The sequence below is a fragment of the Camelus bactrianus genome, chromosome 4, assembly GCF_048773025.1.
Source record: "Camelus bactrianus isolate YW-2024 breed Bactrian camel chromosome 4, ASM4877302v1, whole genome shotgun sequence".
Lineage (NCBI taxonomy): Eukaryota > Metazoa > Chordata > Mammalia > Artiodactyla > Camelidae > Camelus > Camelus bactrianus.
Genome location: NC_133542.1, coordinates 87,879,895 through 87,899,943, shown reverse-complemented (window position 1 = coordinate 87,899,943; position 20,049 = coordinate 87,879,895). Strand labels below are relative to the sequence as shown.

At 37.6% G+C, this 20,049-nt stretch overlaps 1 protein-coding gene across 11 annotated transcripts in view; it reads right to left on the bottom strand.

Annotated features, from left to right (window-relative positions):
• Positions 1-1,744: 1,744 nt before the first annotated feature.
• TUT7 (terminal uridylyl transferase 7) overlaps positions 1,745-20,049 on the bottom strand; it is a 57,627-nt gene continuing 39,322 nt past the window's right edge. For 4 of the 11 annotated variants that reach the window (XM_074363077.1, XM_074363078.1, XM_074363076.1 and 1 more), the window contains exons 23-29: positions 18,964-19,011; positions 18,789-18,880; positions 17,076-17,191; positions 15,556-15,881; positions 13,350-13,417; positions 12,906-12,969; positions 1,745-2,768 (exon numbers count right to left, since the gene is read on the bottom strand). In XM_074363077.1, the coding sequence (XP_074219178.1) occupies positions 2,701-2,768; positions 12,906-12,969; positions 13,350-13,417; positions 15,556-15,881; positions 17,076-17,191; positions 18,789-18,880; positions 18,964-19,011 (782 nt within the window). In that variant the 3' untranslated portion in view covers positions 1,745-2,700. The other 7 variants (XM_074363080.1, XM_010967440.2, XM_045504651.2 and 4 more) reach the window with 7 other exon arrangements.

The window sequence follows — 20,049 nt, the reverse complement described above, 5'->3', positions numbered from 1 at the left end:
GAAAAGTGTGCAAAATTCTTTACTACTACTGTCCAAACAAGCTTGCTTTCAAAGAAAAATGTACCGAGCACATCTTTGCAGCTTTATGGAGGTCTGTTAAATTGCTTTTCAATAATTTTTTGTAACACTGTGAACCCTAGTGACCTATCTACCCAGGGCTTTTTCCCATTAGGGAGAGATTTTTTTTTTTTTTTTAACAGAACCAATGATGAAACACATTTCAAAATGAAAAATAAACTGAAGTTATCTCAACATTTAAGTAACATCTCTAAGTGTGCACATTCCTGCTACTGTACACACTGAGCAGGAGATTAAAAAGTGTAGATTGGGAGTATAAAAAATGGATTTCATGTTTCTGTTTGTTCCTGAGAGAAACAGGAAGGGAGAACTCTGGTAGTGGGGCATTTCTGGAGCTTGTTAAGACAGGCCAGCTGCATGTGAAAGATAGCCACGCCCTGGAAACTGGGCTCAGCAGGGAGCAGATGTACCTGTCCCCTATCTGGGGTGCTGGGAAGGGGCGGTGACCAGCACCCAAGTAAAGGGATCGAGGAACCAAGGGCAGTCCATGTTTCAGGTCTGCTGGCAAACACGGGTCACTGTCCCACTGATCCAGTGTGAGGAAGTGAAAATCAAACAAAAAGCTATCAAATACATTGGGCAGAATCTACTGTAGGAATCAGAATAAAATGTAGGAGACTTTTGACATTCTTAAAAGGACATAAGAAAACACGGTTTCTATGAAAAGGAAGAAAATAAGAGCAAACTAAAAGAATGAGAGGGAAAGGAAGGTGGTGGGTGAGGTTAAGTTCAAGAAAATTAAGAGTGCAATGACAAGATTCATGTTAGAAACAGCAAAACAGCAGAATGACACTAAAAAAAGCCAACCAGTCATGGGAAGACTACACTTGACAAGTTTTCCTAACAGGAAGGAAAGAGATAATAGAGGAATTTGAGAAAAGACAAAAGTATTTTTGAGAAACAGAATTATGACTGTATTTTCTCAAATTAAAAAAAAAATTGGGTGGTGAGAGATTCACTTTTGTTTCAGATGAAAGTCACTGGTATAAAAGTTACAGGGAGAAATACACACAGAAGCATCCAAGCAGAAAAATAAAACCTAGAAGGGAACAAAAAGTCAGGCTGGCCTCAGTCTTCTGCTATGCCAGAAGTCAACAGAATGACATCAACAGGTTTTTTTAAGAAAGTGTGACAAGAATTTGTATGTCTCATCAAGGTGACTTTCATGCATGAGGGCAAGAGAGGAAATCAGAAGAGGTGCAGCTGAGGAAAGTCACGTAGAGCAGTTTCAGCACCAGGTGCCTAATGCACTTGTTCGTTCACAAGTTTGTGTTCATTCAGAACTGAGTAAGGAATGATTGCTCATTCTTTTTACTAAAACTTCTTGATTCTAAGTTAATTTTGATACGATTCTTTAGCTGGAAAATGTCTTCAAGTAATTTGTTTAAAAGGGCACACAAGGCGTGTTACTGTCTGAGCTCCCTCGTGTCCGGGAATGCGTGCCCAGCAAGCACCCCCTGCAGCCTTCTATCTGCGTTCACCCCTGTGCCTCTTATCTGTACGTTCCCAGTGCTCAGCACACACCGGGTGTCAATGAACACCAGGTCTCCTCAGCACAAGTCAAGGGAGCACGGGATAAAGAGGAGCAGATCTGTACTACCCTTCATCCTTGCCCTCCTTTCCTCATGAAACTTAGGACCCTCACTGGAAAGTAATGTGGATAAAATTAAAGGTTGAAATTTTGATTTTATTTCAGTATGATAAATAAACCGAGGCACAGTTCTGACCATGTACTACTTCTGAAGGGCTTGTGAAGTTAGAGAAACATTTCCATGAGGGCTCCAGTCGGACCAAAATGACACCAATCAAACTCATGATTGGCAGAGATTGCCTCTTTAATCTTCAGGGATTTTTAAAAGTTCTCCACCCTAATTTCTGAATATCATAAAAAGTAAAAAGTACTTTTATTTTGTCATTTTTTTTGTCTGAAAATGTTTTTAGCAGCAAACAGGACTCTTGTTTTCCTTACTTCATTTTGATGAGCATAATAGTTATATGTTAACTTACTTAAAATTAGAGACGGGGGGAAAAAAAGCCCCCCAGTGGCACTGCTCATCCACGGAAGGCTCACATAAATAGGTACTCACGTTCACGTTACCACTTCTACAAATATCAGTAAAATAAGGTTGTAAATCGTAAATACAGTAGTAGCAGTTCACACATATTTGACACGCTTTCACACAAGGATTCAGTCAACAACAATAAATATAATTTCCCCTCTTCAAAACAAAGAAAAAATTTATAAAGGAAAAAAGGATTAATTTACTTGGAGTTTATCAGCACACCATTTTTAGTGTGCTTTGAGATTATTAAAAACCATGAAATTGTATTCACTGAATACTGGCCCATAGTTACATTTTTTTTTTTAACCTGTCTTCTTAAATACATACATCATGGCTTTCTATTAAAATCCTTAAATCTATAGGGATTTGTAGTAGGTAGGACTATATTAAAATTTTTTTTCCTCATTAACAATTTCATTAAGTTAAAAAAAATCTGACATTTCCCTTAAATGTTAAGTTGAAGCCTGATCTATGCTGCTGTGTCCTGTGAAATGAACCTAATTTTCAAAGTGAGTAGGAACGCCTGAGTGGCCATTTAGAGTGCGGCATTTTCCTTCCCTCATGATTCCTGCTGGGTCCTCTTCGCTGAGGCTTTTCCCTGAGTCATATATTTACTGGAAAGGCTACCTAGAGGAGGGGAAAAAACAAAACCCAACATAAATGAAACCATAAAAGCCATAAAATTACTTCTTACTGTTAATTATTCACAGTAACTTTTCATACTGGGGTCACTTGTTTTGAATCAAGTAATTTGGCTAAATATTAAAAAGTATATATAAAACATTATCTATTAAACACAAGCCTTGTCACAGTCTTTCTAAATGCAGACAAGTTGCTAGAGTGACATCATTTTGATACATTTGCATGCTCACTATTTACTGGTACAGGAGGCCAGATGAATTTTTAAAGGCTCTGCTTTGCATATGCAACCAAATCGAATAAACTGAAGCTGCAAATGCGGACATCGTAGCCACAACTTACTGACTTAAAAAAAAAAAAAAAGGAAATTTGTTAGAATGACAGGTGAAGGACAGAAATGAAAATTGCTAATTAAAGCCACATGACAGAAGAGTTAATAAATTTTGTTCTGGAATCTAAACAAATAGATCAATAAAACAAGAAAATTGAGAAATTCCTATGTGATTATGTATAAGAAAGTAGTTATATAACAAAGGTTACACACACTGATTATATACATGTCAAACCAGTGGGGGGAAGTATGGATTGTTCATTAACTGATACCATGTCAAATAAGTAATTTTGGAAAGGGAAGTGTCAGGTAGGTTTCCTTCCTTATATCGTATCCTTCGTCCCCACCTAATTCCAAATGAATTACAGAATTAAATATAAGAGAGTCAAAGTATAAGAAGTAGTGAATATTTATATAATCTTGGGGTGGGAGTTTCCGAAGTATACCATATTATGCTTTATTTATGAAAAGGGTTTGCTATGCTTAGTACTAAAGTTACAAATCAACAGAGAAAAGATGAACATCAATAGATAGCTGGGGAAAGAAAAAGCAATATATGAGAACAGAAGAAAAGAGCACATGATTATATAAAAATACTCAATATTAATGGGTAATCAGAGAAATGGAAAGTGAAGTAAGATACTAATTTCTGATCACTAAATTATCTGAAAGAAGATCAGAAGGACAGGGAGGTGGGCAGAAATTTTGCTAGAGGAGTATTCATAGAAATCTTATAATAATTTAAGTATGCAAACAACTCAAATGTCCAGAATTTGTGATATGACTAAGAATATTATGAATACAATAGGATACTAATAGCATGCAGAGAAGGATAATTAGTGATATGAAAAAAGCAGGTTATACTACCACATGAATAGTATTTTCATAAAAACTAGAAATTAAAAAGAAACACTCTTGAAAAAGTCCACCAATTAGGTATTTGGTGCCTCACTTCCCTTATCTGTAAAATGAAGGCAATAATACCTATCCCCTTGGAGCTACTGTGAAGATTAAACGAATTAATACACGTAAAGCAACTGAACAGTACCTGGCACATAGAAGGTGCTCAACAAATGCTATTATCATTATATTGATGTAATAAGATGGGAAGACTTTACCTCTAAAACCTAAACAGTAGCTAATGCTCTAGAATGAAACAAGTATAAATGGCTTTTATTTTCATTTTGCTTAAATATGCTTTCTAAAGCATAAACATGTTAATTACACACATATAAACTGATGCCCCCCAAAAGCAAACTTTTCAGAGTAGGGCATGTAGACAGTCAACGCACAGAGGAAAATGAGGGGTACCAGTCAGGAAGGCTCAAAGCACTCTACTATAGTATACACACCCTATTTATACCATAAAGTGTCTACTGGTCAAAAATACACAGCTCTGATATTCTGACTGCACGAAGTATTGAGGACAGGCTTTTCACTCGAGGGACAAAGTGCCTTATACTTTACACACAATCAAGGTAGATTAAAGATCTAAATAGGAACATACAGTTTTAAAGCTATTAGAAGAAAATACAATGGGTATCCTTCTAACCTCAGGTTAGGGAAGAATTTCTTAAAGATAACCTTAAAATCATGAACCACATGACTGTAAAAACCAACCATAGAAAACCAATCATTTGATTATCTCAAAATTAAAAACTGAAGTGGAAATAAGTATAAGGTGAAAGACAAGATATACTGGAGGAAGACATTTGGAATATACATAAAAGTAATGGAGCAGTATTCAGAATAAATGAAGAACCTTTACAATTAACAAGGAAACGAGTGCAATAGGAAAATGGGCAAATGAACAGACAATTCATAGAAGAGGAACTCCAACTGCCCAGTAAACATACAAAAAGGTGCTTAGCATCACCAGAGTCAAAAAAAAAATCCATTAGAACAACACCAAAGTATTTTTCACTCATCAGATTTACTGCCGATGGGAGTGGCAATTGTTTCAACCAATAAGAGGGTAATTTGACAGTATCTAACTAAATTGAAAATGCACCTATACACATATGAAAATGTGCCATGACCTAAAACAATTTGACTTCAAAACCTACAGAATCTCTCATACATGCTCAGTGAGACTCACACAAGAATATTCACTATAACACTGTTTATAACAATAAACAAATCAGATGCAATCTAAACGCTCATGTAGCAGGTAATGGCTATATAAAATATTCTGTACTCATGATGGAATACTGTTAAAAAAAAAACTAAATCAATACACAACATATATAAATTTCAAAATCATTTCATTAAATAGATATGAAAAAGCGGGTTGTAGGATATTCTTATTATACAGTGTTATATGTCATTTAAATTTAAAAATTCACTAAGAACATATGTTAAAGGATGCATATGTAAGGGCTCACAAAAGAATGGGAAAGGAACCTGAACTCATAATAATGGATCCTCTAGGATGGAAGGGGACATGACGGACAGAATGGGCCTGGGGATGGTAGTCAAAGAGGACTTCCATCATCTTTTAAAAAAAAGATTGAGAAAATACAAAAAAAAAAAAAGTCAATTATCTACTAGATGGATAGCTGTTATGTTATTTGTAACTTTTTATATTTTTCCCAAAATGTTAAGAAATTTTTCTAAGACTTTTATTGTCTTCTTACTATATTACTTAAACATGTAATCTATATATAAAGATAAATCTCCTTATACCCGAAGAAACTTCATATAAAAAAATGCACATCTGAAAAAATAAAATTACTAGGAATAAAATATGAATGAACTTTTATGTAATCTGGTGGAAGAGCATGAAATTCATAAAACTGTGTAAGTATGACTTGAAACTACCCTAAAGTTGGCTAGATAAGCTACTAAAACAAACAAATATATGTCTGGCAAAACAAATCACAAATGAGGCTGAAAGAATAATGAACTGGTCATGGTGGTGAAGGATACTGTCACACATTTGTCAAAGCATGAATGAATTTCTAAGCAGAACTAAAGACAAAAATGAATAATAAAATATAGAGATACAACATGAAGAAATACACATAAAAACATGTGGAAAATGTTAAGAGTTCAATGGTAATAATAGAAGCTCAAGCAGACTGGCAAAAAAGACTATCCCAACAAAGTGAGAGTATGGGAAAGGTTGTGAATGACTCTGTGAGGCTGTCAACAATCACAATTTGGTAGCACAATCACAATTACTGGTAGCACTGTCATAATGTGTATACTTTTAAACTTATTTTTCTCCTAAGTGGGAATTTATCCTGAGGAAATAACTAGACAAATACGCAAGTATACATTATAGTGTTTTATATAAACAGTAGTCTTCCAACTTGGGTACATGCACTCCTGCACTGACTTAACAGAACAAATGGGTTAGGAGTTTTAAGAGACCCAGCCACAGCGCCTCAATTTCTATCTGAATTCTTTCTGAGATTGCCTTTGTGGTCCAGGCTTTGGGCTGGTTCTCAGGAACCATACCAGTTTTCCTCTCCCCTTTCACTGAAGAGACACGTAGCTCCTAACCACCCACATCTTAATGTGGTACGTTACTCTGGGGTAAAAAAGCCTTGGGAGCAGGGAGGCAAACAAAATGCTGGAATCTATGAGAAACGTGAATGCCTCTAATAAAACCTCACATTTTTAGCTTTCATAAAATTACACTGATAGTTAATGACCATCACAAATAATTTCTGATGATGCAATAATTACTATGTGATTTTTGGACACTTAATTTAAAAGGAAAGAAAATAACTGAGTGGCATTGTAGTAATACATCTTCCATTCCCACACTCTTAAAGGTTATTTCTATGATTTTTAATTTGCTAACCATAAAGACTACTGAGGTTTCTCAATGTTTACCAGCTATAAAACCAGAAAGAATAGGAACAGAAATAATTCATTGTTTCATTCCTGCAATAAGTAGTAATGATCCAAAGATACATGAATGCATGGGGAAAAAAATCCCACCTAAGTAAATGACAGTCGTTTTCAGAACGTAAACATAAAAAGTAATTTTTAATCAAGATTTGTAACATTTGTTTTGGTCAATTATATTATTCTGATAACTATAAAAACAATTTAGAAGAAATGTTTACACTTTAAGGTTTAATAAAAGCTTAAAAATCCAATTTATATAAATACTTTTGTTGCAGATACGGAGGATAGGCCGATCGATAAAATGCTTGAAATACATATGATAAAAATATATCATCTTGAGATAAAAGTCCACAGAAGTGAAACAAAGGAATTCAAGGACAGAAAACATGATATAAAATTTCTGCAATGATATATTTCATTTGATACATTTAAGGCTGATTTAAAATCTTTGTTTTTAAAAATGCCAATATTTACAAAAAACCTCCAAAAATTACATGCTTTGCAACTATGATGAAAAAGTGAGATATCTACCTAGAAATACATGAGAAGATATATGGGTGGTTCAACATCTTGGTGGAGAGTGTGAAAGCAAAAAAGTTTTGAAGACGTTGATACAACAAGTATTTGAAAAAAGCTAGTCTATTAATAAGGAATGACTAAATAATGTATATTCATGTACTGGAATATCAAGTAGGGTATGAAAATGAATGATCTCTATGGATTGATAACAGATTATAAGATAGAGAATAAGATCTCCTCATACGATTTTTTAAAAAGCGCTTCTATTATTTTTAATTTACTGTCATAAAGACCATTGTGGTTTTCCTTTTGTAAGTAGGCTTGAACATTTTGGTCAAGGAAAAAAGTTGTGTAAGTATTCATCATCATGACGGAGAAAAGGTATCTACCAATCTCTTACAGCATCTCCAATTTTTAAGATTTCAAACCATGGGATTAAAATGGAACAGATGAAGAAATAGAGGTAGTTTCTTTGGAAAAGTGATTTTCTTTGAAAAAATAGGGGAAGATTAAGAGATAGAAACTGTTAGTTGGACATTTCTCATACCGAATGGTTTGTGACTATGGTTCGCCAATCTCCACATACTCTTGTTTTGTTAAAAATTTCCCTTATATATTTGTCCTAGAAGTTAGAAGAGACAATTACAGCAAGGTTGGAGACTTTCTGTTAACTACAGTATTAAGGGCAATAATAATTTATTGAGTGACATATGCGCCAGATGCTGTTAAGGGCTTTACATATATGAAATTAATCCTTAATTGGCCTGTGAGATATTAGCCCCAGTTTATCGACGAGGAAACTGAGGCACTGAGAGGTTCGGTTACTTGACAGAGTTAATACAGCTAGTAAGTGACTGGGCTGGATTTCAAACTCCAGCAAGTCTGACTTTAAAGCATATTCTTGGCCATTCTTCCTCTTAGTCTTCTTTATCCCTTCCACATGAGTATCCCTAATCAATAAAACTTACTGCACATCTAAGGCACTGCTGTAGCTGTGTGTGTGCAGGGGAGGGAGGTAACAACGAAGACCAAGGAAATTCATGGGATTCTCTATCTGCCACTGTCTCAGTTGAGAGTTAAAAATTACAGTAGTCCTTAACTATAGCCTTGTGGGAAGGAATGGAGGTAGGTATCAGGAGAGGAACGAGAACTTGGTTGAGTGCACACTACCAACTGGGTGCTTTCATCTCAGCACCCGATGAGATAGATGGGGTTATTGGCAGTTTTATGGGTAAGACACCTGCAGCTCAGAGGAGCTGATCTCTTTTAAGGTCAGTGTAGCTAATGTGTGAGGGCAGGGGCTGTCCATACCAGCAGGCTCTGGTTAGGGGACTACTCGCGCGCCATAGACACGTTGGTACTGTGGAAAGGAAGAGCTTTGCAGAAACTTGATATGACATGCAGTTGAGACATATTTCACATTTATAACAACACAGATAATTTGTATAAATTTATCATGGATAGATTTTGACAATATTAACAGTTGTCATGTATTTGCTTGGAGAGTTTAATTTATTGGAAAGGATAAATTTTAACCACCTATAAATGGTTTTTTCCTGGTATAAAGTAAACATATAAATATGTAATAAATTGTAATAACATTTTTTTCTGTAGTAAATTTAAGTTTCAAGTTTTTACAGTTCCTCGAAAGATTTATAAATATGTAAGCCTTTTGCTCAGAAGATAATTTATTGAAATGCTAACTTATTGTCAATTGGTAATGCCATTTTTAGGCATATGTCTAACATCTGTATTTCTCCCCTACTTAAAAAAATTACAAAATCATAATAAAATGTTACTTTTAAGACGTGTAAAACCTTTAGCAGAGGCAATGCTGATGGATGCCCTGCAGGAATACCATCGCCATCACCACCCCCACCAACTTCTGCTCTGGCTATGTGCAGGTACTGTTCCAAGTGCTTTTACATGGATTTCTCAACAGCCCTTGTAACAGATGAGGAAACTAAAGCAAGTAGAGGATAAGATCACAAAGTTAGAAACCACAGCATGCAATCTTGACGGCAAAGCCAATATTCATAAACACCTTATCCTTGGCAAAACAAACATCTCAACTAAGCAAAGATCAGTATTTTCTTATGTAAGATGTTCTGGAAATACCTGTTCAAGGCTGAAGCTTGTAAAAATAGCACTCTTTTGGCTTGCTTACATCTGGTAGCTAAGTGACCCTCAAGCTCTCAGAGGATCTATGGGAAACAATCCTACAAACTGTGGTGGACTCTGTTTCCCATACACTTTCATCTGCTGAAGTCACTTCCAAAGGTGGCTTGTCAGTCTCCTCATCCATCTGTCATGGCTGCTCCTGCTGTCAATCAAATTCTCTCACAATAGGCCCTGTCCTCATTTCACTCTATTTCATTTTGATGGTTTTCCTTGTGGAACTTTTCCTGTTTTTTAAGTCCATGCATTCCACTGAGAACTACAAAACCTTCCCAGGGAAGAGATGCTCTCGCGTGTTCTTACAGAGTCCCCTGCATCTTTACCTTTCATGGACACCGTATTCCCCTTTTGGTTAAGGTAGCAATTCTTTGAAGATTTCTGCTCTCTGGGTCATTGTGCCTCGCTATCATACCAATCTCAACATTCACGCTTTTAAAATTTTGATTGTGAAGAGATCTGATGCCACTTCAAATGCTTTCCCCCAACCATTTAGAAAAACCCAACTGTAAAATTCACTTACCATAAAAATGCCTATTTCTATGTAGATCATTTTTTATACTGGAGTTAATTCATTTTGGTACTGACAGAATCGGAAGCATTTAAACAATTTAATAATTTCATTTTCCCCCCTTGTTAACAACATTTAAAGTAGAGACAACCAAACACTCTTTGCCTGGCACTTTCTTAGCTTTTCCAGGGTGAGATCACTGCGCCCTGGCTTCCTGCAGCCTGGGCTGCAGAAAGCAGGGAAGAGCTCCCCCTACTGTGGGGCCCTGGGAGCGCTCTCTCAGTAACCGAAAACTGATGGTAGAGACAGCTTAGCCTCTTCACGCTCTGCAGCTAACACAGGTACCTCTCAATCTAAAAGCAAATACTGATTGCACATTAGCAATAAGACACGATGTGAAAAAGCTGAGCATAAACTATGCGGCTTGTTTTACATTATATACAAAAAATGTCAGGTTATATCAATGAAGTTTTAAAATGTCAAAAACTTTTCTCATCGACTATACAATCAAATTAAAGAGTACACTTGCTCTATTTGATTATATAATTTCCCTCCTTTAACCCTACTTTACTGAACAAGATAGGACAAGATATGAGACAGACAGACAGAGAGAGACATACTAAACAAGGTTACTAAAGGTGTCTACAGGCCAGAACTCAGATGTTTGCATCATGTTTTATAGTTTCATCCCTTACTAAAAGAAAAAAGCTGAAAAAGTGATACAGTATATGTTAGTTACTTTGATTTCTCTATTCCCCTTCAAATTTCTGCCTTCTCTTTCAGGATTCAAAACACTCTCAAAACACCTAAGAAAGGCCTCACAGCCTCCCATCTCCCCCTCCCTTTCATCAGCACCCTTCCTTGGGCCTGGGGACTGGGTGGGGATGGGGGTCCTGGCACTGTGCACCCACAACTGAGATGAGGTAGCCTGCAATCCTTCCAGCACTTCTCAGCACAACTCCCTACAATCGGGTTTTTCTGCCCTCTGCTCCAAAGAAACGGCTCTTTTAAAGTCACAGTGAGTGACTTCTGTGTTGCCAGATAAAATGCTGAATTCTTAGTCCACCCTGCACAGATCTATGAGCAGCAATTCGCACGAACAGTCAAAGTTAACTCCCCTTCTCTGGGGCACTTTCTCCACTTGGACTCCAGGACCCAACTCACTGCTTCTTCTCCCCCAGAAACCATTTCTCCTCTGTCTCTTTTATTTTGCCTGAGTCTTCACATGCATTTCTCTTTTCTGTCTGCATGTACTTCCTAGGTGACCCCACTCAGAGTCGGGGCTTCACTACCACCTACCACACGCTGATCACAAGCAAATTTGTATCTGCAGCCTGGACTTCTGCTCTAAACGCCAGGCTCCTAGATCCACTTGGCTACTCAACATCTCTACCCCATTATCTAGCAGGTCTGTTAAAACTTTCTTTTCTAAAACTGAACTCTATTTCTCCCCATAATCTGCACTTCCTGACCGTTTCCCAGCACAAGAAATTCAAACTCCATTCTTCTTGTTGCTCAGATCAAAAATTGCAGTGTCAGCTCTGATTTTCAAAATCTTATGATTTTCTGTCATGCTTTATCGTCCAACCCATCAACAGATCATGTTGGTGCTATCTTCAAAGTCTCTAGAACATGACCAGTCCTCACTTCCTCCACTGCTCCCACCCAAGTCTAAGCTGTCCTCACTTCTTCCCTGAACAGCAGCAGGAGCCTCCTCACTGGTTTGAATTTTCACCCTTGCCTCCTCACAGCAGCTGTAGTGAACCTTTTAAACAATTCAGACAATATCACTGCTTTGCTCAAAACCCTCCAACAGCTGTCCATCTCATGGAGAGGAAAAACCCATCCCGACCGCTGCTGAAGGAGCCACGTGACCCAGCTAGGTGTACACCGACCTTACCTCTGACCACCCTCCCCACCCCCATCCCACTTAATGTCACCCACTTAGGACAAAACTATTTTCAGCTCTGCTGTAACAGTCTAACTCCAATTTCTTCTTGACTTGCCCCTTCCTTTCATTTGATTCTTTACTTTTTAAACGTTACTTTATCAGACAGGCCACCTCCATACCCATTCTCTTTCCCTTTTCCTGCTGTACATTTCTTATTTCTTAGCACCTGTTGCCACATGAAATATTTCTGTCTCTCTTCTGACAAGAATGTAGAGTAAAAGAGAGAAGGGGCTTTGCTGGTTCACTGCTGTATGCTGTATCTTCAGTGTTTAGGTCCACACTCTGCACTTGGAGGAGGCTGGGAGTGGGGAGTGGAGGACGTGTGGCTTAATAATTATCTGCTGAAGGAATGAATAAATGATGTAGCTGAGAGGGAGTTCAGTCCAATGATTATTTTCTTTCTTTACTCTGGTGCATGGCAAATAACCTTCATGAGGAGAATATACTGCTAACAAGACAGTGGCAATTTCAAAGCAGAAACAAAAAGTGTAGAAGAAAAACAAATAACTGAAGACTATGGTTCCTACTCAAGGATGGTATAAGAGTCACCTAGGACACTTAAAAAATATATAGGCCCAAGCCGAACCCCTGAAAAATCTGATTAAGGAAATGAGGGTGGGGGCAGGGCAGCTGTATTTTTAAAATTTCCCCCAAGTGATTCTGATGTCCAACCCCTGTTAAAACCACTTACTCAAAGGAAGCACCTCAAAAGGCATGTGGTAAACTATGCAGTAAATAAAATAACACACATTTGTTTTTTTTTTTAAACCCACATACCTGACTGGGGACTCAAAAATATAGATGTTTTTTGTTTCTTTTGGTCTTCATGTAAATGCACTGCCTAAAAAATGAAATAGACTGGTTTACAAAGTCGAAAGGAACAACATCCGAAACAGCCTGACAACTGTAACCATATCCAAGGAGAGCTGAAATTAGGCATGAGGGTGGCAGAACTTTGCAAGTTAATTGAGAAGCGAGACACATATGCAGGACTCCTTAAAGCACGCCCGGCCAGCCGGTGCACAGCAAGCCTCACCGCACACCGCCCGCACCGAGGGCAGAGCAGAGGAGCCGGGGGGTCAGCCAGAAGGACGGAGGGCAGGGCCTGGGGCCGCCCAGCACCTCCTGAGCACCTGGCACAGAGCAGCTAGCACTCAGTGAGTATTTGCGGGAGAGACAGATGATGGGAGGGCTGCCTGCTCAGGTCTGAGCTAGGTTTACCTGAACAAATGTGCCAGCTGGTCTCAAAGAAGAAGGGGATCCAAATACACAGTCTGATTTAGACAGACCTGAGAAAGAAATCAGCACTTTGTGTTCCTACTTGAGATTGAAAATAGTAGCCCTGTTCTCAAACTTTCATGGCTAGGCTTCCTGTTTCCACGATAGAAGCTCCATTCAGCATATCATGTGGACAAAATTATAACGTATTTGAAGAAATAAGAGGGAGTAACCTAGTTTTCAGACGTGAAGCAGCTGACGACTTTCAACTGCTGCTGGAGGGACTCACCATACTCTAGCCCCACTCCTCCCTTCGCTATTTTGCTTTTGTATTATGATGACGACTTGATTTGTAATCAAGTCATCACAGTATAAAGCAATGTTTACACATTCAGGTCACATCGCGACTTGAATGTGTAAACACTGAATTCTGAAGAGACCAAGATTCTAGTGCTTTCGGTAGGTTTGGTAATCCCCCATCCCCGCCCCAGGATATCACCTCTCTCTTTGATTTGCTGCCGTCCTCCAGCCGGCCAGATCATTGCTCTAACTATTCTGAGGACTTCACTGGTAGACAAAATTAAAACGCGCTACTAGCTAGGAAGAAGAAATCCATCCAAGCGGGGGGAACGCAGGGCCATTCTTCCACCACTTGGTTGGACCAAAGAGGAACGCAACGCGAATGTGCTTCCTGCTCTGCGTACACACACACCTTGAATTCTTCTGAAGGGCAGCCTACAAATGTAATTTTGGTAAGACTATTACATCTTCTCTACACTGTTTACAGTTTCCTCATCTGTAAACTGGGGATATCAATAATACCACATTTATGGGGCTGTGGTGAAAATCTGATGAGATTACCCATGTGAAGTACTTAAAATAGTGCCTGACCCACAGTAAGTGCTCAGTGAGTGTTAGCTATTGCTATTATTTTAACTTCTTTAACGTATGTTACCTCTTATAAAGAAAAATCATTTTATTCTGGTTTATGTCTCTTGTGAGAGCAAAAAAATTTGAATTTGAATCTGTCTGAGTTTCTCAGAAGTCAGGCAAGCTGGCGCTGTACCTCTCATAAACATTTAAGTCCTATTTTAAACCAATAATTAAACAATTAAAAAATATACTTCTTTTCATATAAAGCTTATTATAAAAAAATAAAAAGAGCTGATCTGAAAGTTTTCTGTCTTAAGAAAAAGAAATACTATATCCCTGATATGATATAAAATGGAAGAGAGGCATTACTGTTCTAGGAACAACATAGCTTTTTAAGGAAATTGCCAGCAGTGCTGGCTTTTTTATGTTATCCATAAATATTTACATCTGAGGATGGGAACAGGGTTACTACTTTAATCAGAAACATTTCTCAGGGTTCCATTTCTACGCTAATCAAATTTCACCCACTTTCACAGGCTCGTTCTGAGAAAACAAAGCGAGAGTGTACAGACTGCTTTGTAAATCCTGACTTACCCCCTACACACGAGGTACCCTTACTCTTGATACAGTCTGTTAAAAAGGTGCCCACGATGGATGCTTCACCCATTTAACAGAAAAGGTGGATCCAGATCCGACAACTCAGAGGGGCAAGACTTATGGATGGTTTTCAACTATGGACTGATAATATATTTCTCCTCATCGTAAGAATAATCATGCTCACTGCAGAAAAGTATTAAAATGATGAAATGCAAAGATAGCCCCCCGTAACTCTCCTCTGCGGGTAGAGCCGCTGATAACCATGTAACCCATCTCTTTCTACGTGTATTTACACAACACACGTGGTTCGCGGCGCACACGGTATGCTGTCCTGAGATCACTTCAGCTGTGCCGCTCCCACGGTCGTTCAGGGTTTCCATTTCAAAAGTGCATGCAATGAGTGGCAGTGCTCAAGCGGTAGCTTGTTTTCTGGCTGCTTAGGCTTTGTTTTTTAGGTACTGGGGATGACCAGGGCTCCAATTTACTGATAATCTTATTAGAAAAGTCAACCAAATGACTTTGATAAGCCTCTCAATAAAACCAGGAATAAGTGTTTAAGACATTTAAAGGCTCAGAATTAAAGGCCAGGGGAGGTGGGTTCACCTTCTTAAAAACAAAATCTTTTCCAGTAAAGAGATCTGTTAAAGAAATGAATATAACTAAGATAGTTGAGAACTCTAAAAAAGAGATCTCCTTTGAGATGTGAGGGCAAACATCAAGGTGTGATTGGTGTCCATACCTGAAGAGCCTTTAAACTGCGGGCATTCCTTTTTAATGTGCCCTTCTCGTCCACAAATAAAACAGCGTTTTTCTCTTAAGTCTTTGTCATCCTGTCTTTTCCATTTTTCCACGGGTGGCCTGAGAACTTTCTCTCTCCCCGGGTCGACAGCTGCCCTCACTGGCTTGGCTTTCTGAGCTGTGCACTGTATGGGCTTATCTTCTTTTGCTGACACCTCCCTCTCTGTGTACTTGTTTTGAATTTCTTTGTCTTCTTTGCTTCTTTTCTCTTTGTTCTCAGGGTATCTTTGGTTCAGGGTATCGTCCTGATCTCGCCGTCGCCTCACTCTGCAGAAGATATAATACTAGTAAGAAAAATCTAAACAGAAACCTAAACAAAATACTAAGACCCCTCCAGGTTTAGGAGATAACCAGACATGGAAGGCATCACAGGGAAAACAAAATTTTTTTTTTTTTAAACAAATTTAAGTCCACATTAAGAAGTAACCTCAGGGCTTAAGGCTGTAGCTTTTCTTTTTCATTTTCATAGTTTTTCTAGTGCTATAAAATCAGTTTTTGCAATTAGTGGAACTTCTTAATTCAATATCTACTTTGATAATGATGTAATGAAACTCAAATCATCCTTGGAGTGATTTCTTAAACCTTTCTGGCCCAGCAGCATTCTTTACTAGCACTGGAAACTTGTGACATGAAACTTTAATTTCACAAACAACAGTTACAGAGATTTATGTTCTTAAAATGTCAGTTACTTCTTCCTTGCCCTGCATGATCAGTGACTATTATCTGAATAAAAAATAAAGTACTAAATAAGAGCCTCAAATTCCAGATGGTGAGTTATTTTAGGTAGCATGTTTTTAAATAGGAATATTATCGTCCAGTTAAAAATACTACCACCACCCAAAACCATGAATATGTCCCAAGCAAGCAACCAAAACCACATCCCCCTCTGCCCTTCTGCAATCATTATCAGAAGAAAGGATGGCAACCAAATTGAGTAGGTCACCATAGCAATTATTAAGAGTTAAAATGCATACAGGTGAAGGGTCCTACAGTCCAGTGAGCCATCAGTGAGTCTGAATCCCAACATGGTACACCCCAGTTATTGTACATTAGAAATGTACTGAGATCCTAAAAAAATCCATTTTACTTTTCATTGACTGAAATGATTCTAAACTTCTCACTGCTATAAAAGGAAAAAATTTCGGTTTCCTCTTTTCTTCTTCCATCCCTGTTGGAGAGTGTGATAACCAAATGATGGAGTGATGATTAGGCTCGTGACCAAAATTAGGAAGGGGGACCACACCCAGAAGACTGTCTTCTGTACACCCTAGTTAACCCTAGTCATCTGCACTTAAAGCCATGCTTTAAAAATGACTTCACTTTCATTGTAAAATATCTCAAATTTATCTCAGAACTGCTGGATTTAATACAAGTTTATTTTCTGTTACAACAGCACCTCATGTAAAAACTGATACAGTAAGAAAATAAAAACAAAACCACCCCTTTTGAACATTCACTTACTTTCTCCTCAAAGGACAATCCTTCATGAAGTGTCCAATTTTCCCACAAATTCGGCAACATCTATCATTTGGGGCCAGCTCTCCTTCAGTCAGCACATCTGGATCAAAAAAGTACTCCTGGCAGAACATAAATATATAGAAGTCTGAACTATTAACGTGAGATCCAAACACCCAAAACTCATAATATCAATCAGGGATCTTATATCTTATGTTGCTCAATAATTATTTAAAATAATCGACATAGGATTATCTCAAATAACTTTTATTAAACTGTTTAATTCCAAAAATCTAAAGCCAGTGAGTGGGTCTAATTCAGAATAGGTTTACCTAAATTCATTTTGGTTATTCCTTTTTGTCATGCAAAACGATGTTTAACCATAAAGGTAGCTCTTCCCCTAGCACACTTCTTTTTTTTTTTTTTTTTTTAAGTTTTCTTTGAGATGGGAAGGTAGGTAATTAAGTTTACTCATTTATTTACTTTTTTTTTTTAGAGGAGGTACTGGGGATTGAACCCGGGACCTCATGCACGCTAAGCATGCACTCTACCACTTTGAGCTATACCCTCCCCCACCCCAGCACACTTCCAAACAAGAGCATTACACATTCTTCCTGTGAGTCAGCTTCCTAGGATTTAGGGGAAGCTGAGCCCAGGTACAAAGGCTTCATTTTCTCATAAAATGAAAAGGCTAAAGCCTAATGAATTGAGAAACATGATCTGCATTACACAGATTTCATAGAGAAAAAGAAGCTCTGTGCTGTTGCTCTGTTGTGGCTTCTGAAGGAAAATAGCAGAGGAAAGGAAAGACAACAGTCTGGACTCTAGCCCCTTTGCCACTGAAATCAAGGTGGGCACCAGCAGAACTGGCATCAGCTGGGAGCTTGCAGGACACGCAGTCTTGGGCCCTACCCCAGACCTCCTGAATCAGAATCTGCATTTTAACAAAATCCTCAGGTGACTTCCGTGAACAAGTTTCATAAGCATGGTGTAGGAGACGGCCACAGCAGTAGCTAGTGAAAACTAGATGCAGAGATGTGATCAAATGCTGAACAAGCTTGTACACCCAGTCGCTTAAGGTTCACTTAAGAAGTCTTTACTAAGAAAATTAACGTAGGAAAACCCCATTTATTCTTAACATAAAACCCTCTAGTCCTTTACTCCTTCCCCTTTTCTTTCACGGAAATGAATTTTTATAATGCCATTTTGTTTTGCTCTTTTATGTGTATGGTTTCATAAAAAGCTGAGTATCAGGTTAACTGAAAAAAGACAGATTTAGCATAGGCAGCACCTTCTCTCTCCTGGTCCTATTGAGGGATTTATTATTCTGCAAGCAGACTGGAAAATCTAGATGCTGTATGAGGCGGGTGGACAGTGTTCTTAGATATGTGCAAACTAGGTCTGCAGAGTCTGGCATGGAATTAAATGCTTGGTGGAACAGCAGTGCCACCTATGTGTGAGGAAAAGAAGCAGCAACAAAATGATTAATTTTCCCACGCAAACTCTACTTCTGGCCGTCTCTCCCTGTTCTCATACATGGTTTCAAAATAGGGATGTTTAAAAAGTTTTTTAGGAATTACTTTGTATTGCAATCATTCATCTTGGCTAGACTCACCAAACTTTCAGAGTATTTAGGTTATTACTGAAGTGATACATACAAATTAGGTGCTTAAAAGGGTTTTAGAATTGATTTTTTTGGTGTTTCCAACAGACACTTACCATTTTTGAGGGGTAGTCCTTCGGAAATCCTTTGACTGGAATACCAAATACTCTTCTACCATTAATAAATGCCTTCATTATAAAATTTGTCACTAAGAAGAAAAGAGTAAATGCTCAATTAGATGGATTAAAAGGAAAAGAGTTGGCATTAATATTTATAAACAAGGAAACTTACTTTTCCTTGATAATCCAGCTCCAAGATTATGATTCAAATCAAATGGATCTAAGTAAAGAAAATTAATGAAAACAAAAAAAAGATAATCAAATAGGAAATGCCACTACTCAGAAATTACGTGAGGTCTATATAACAAGAAAGTGTTACATATTTTATCACTAATGAAAGTATTAAATGACTGCCTTTTTAATGAGTTTCAAATCTATAATACAGATAAGGAATATACATTTCTAATTATAAGGTAAGTTTTTTCTCAGAAATGTTCATCAGAAAAGAGAGTATAGCTTTATATTTGAATCTTTAACAGAGTCCTTCATAATATGAGGTGTTTTATTCTGAACAAAATACTGTCTGGAGAAGACATATGAATCTGATATTACCTAATCATGCTAGTTTTAGAGGCATACAGAGGTCACAAATATACTTAAAAAATTTTAGCACTGAATTTTCCTGCTAATTAACAGCCTTTAAAAAATCATTTTAGAAAATAATTTATCACGAAGATCATAAAACACACTTATAAGATAAACGAAAGCATACACAGAAAACACACAACTGTCCCAACGACATACCAATGGTCCCCTGGATCTCAATTTCCAGTGAGAGCTTCATATAAGGACTCCCGTATGATCTTATATGTTTGCATCTCAAATGTCTTAGACAGGTTGATATATGATGTGTCTAGAACATTATTTGTTAGATGACCCAGAAAGTGGTAGGAATAATGAAAAAAATGCTGATGTCAAAGAAGTATGTGAGATCTGAATAAACTGGTTCATGAAATAAATGAAGGTAAAGCACTATTTCCAAATCAAAATATTTATATTTGATTTAAAATATATACATAAAAATTCACAATTTAAACCTTATGTGTAGACATTCAATTATTTCCAATAAATGTCTAAAAATATATTCAAGAAAGCAAAGGAGAAAACCCTTAAAACCTTTTTTGGGGGGATCATCTCATTAAGAAAATGGAGGATGTATACAGTATACAGTATATAAAAGGAGTAAAGCAGCGAGAAGAGGCCTCCTTCCGGTTATCTGTTATCCTTCTAATGTACAGTAACTGGGGTGTATACGATC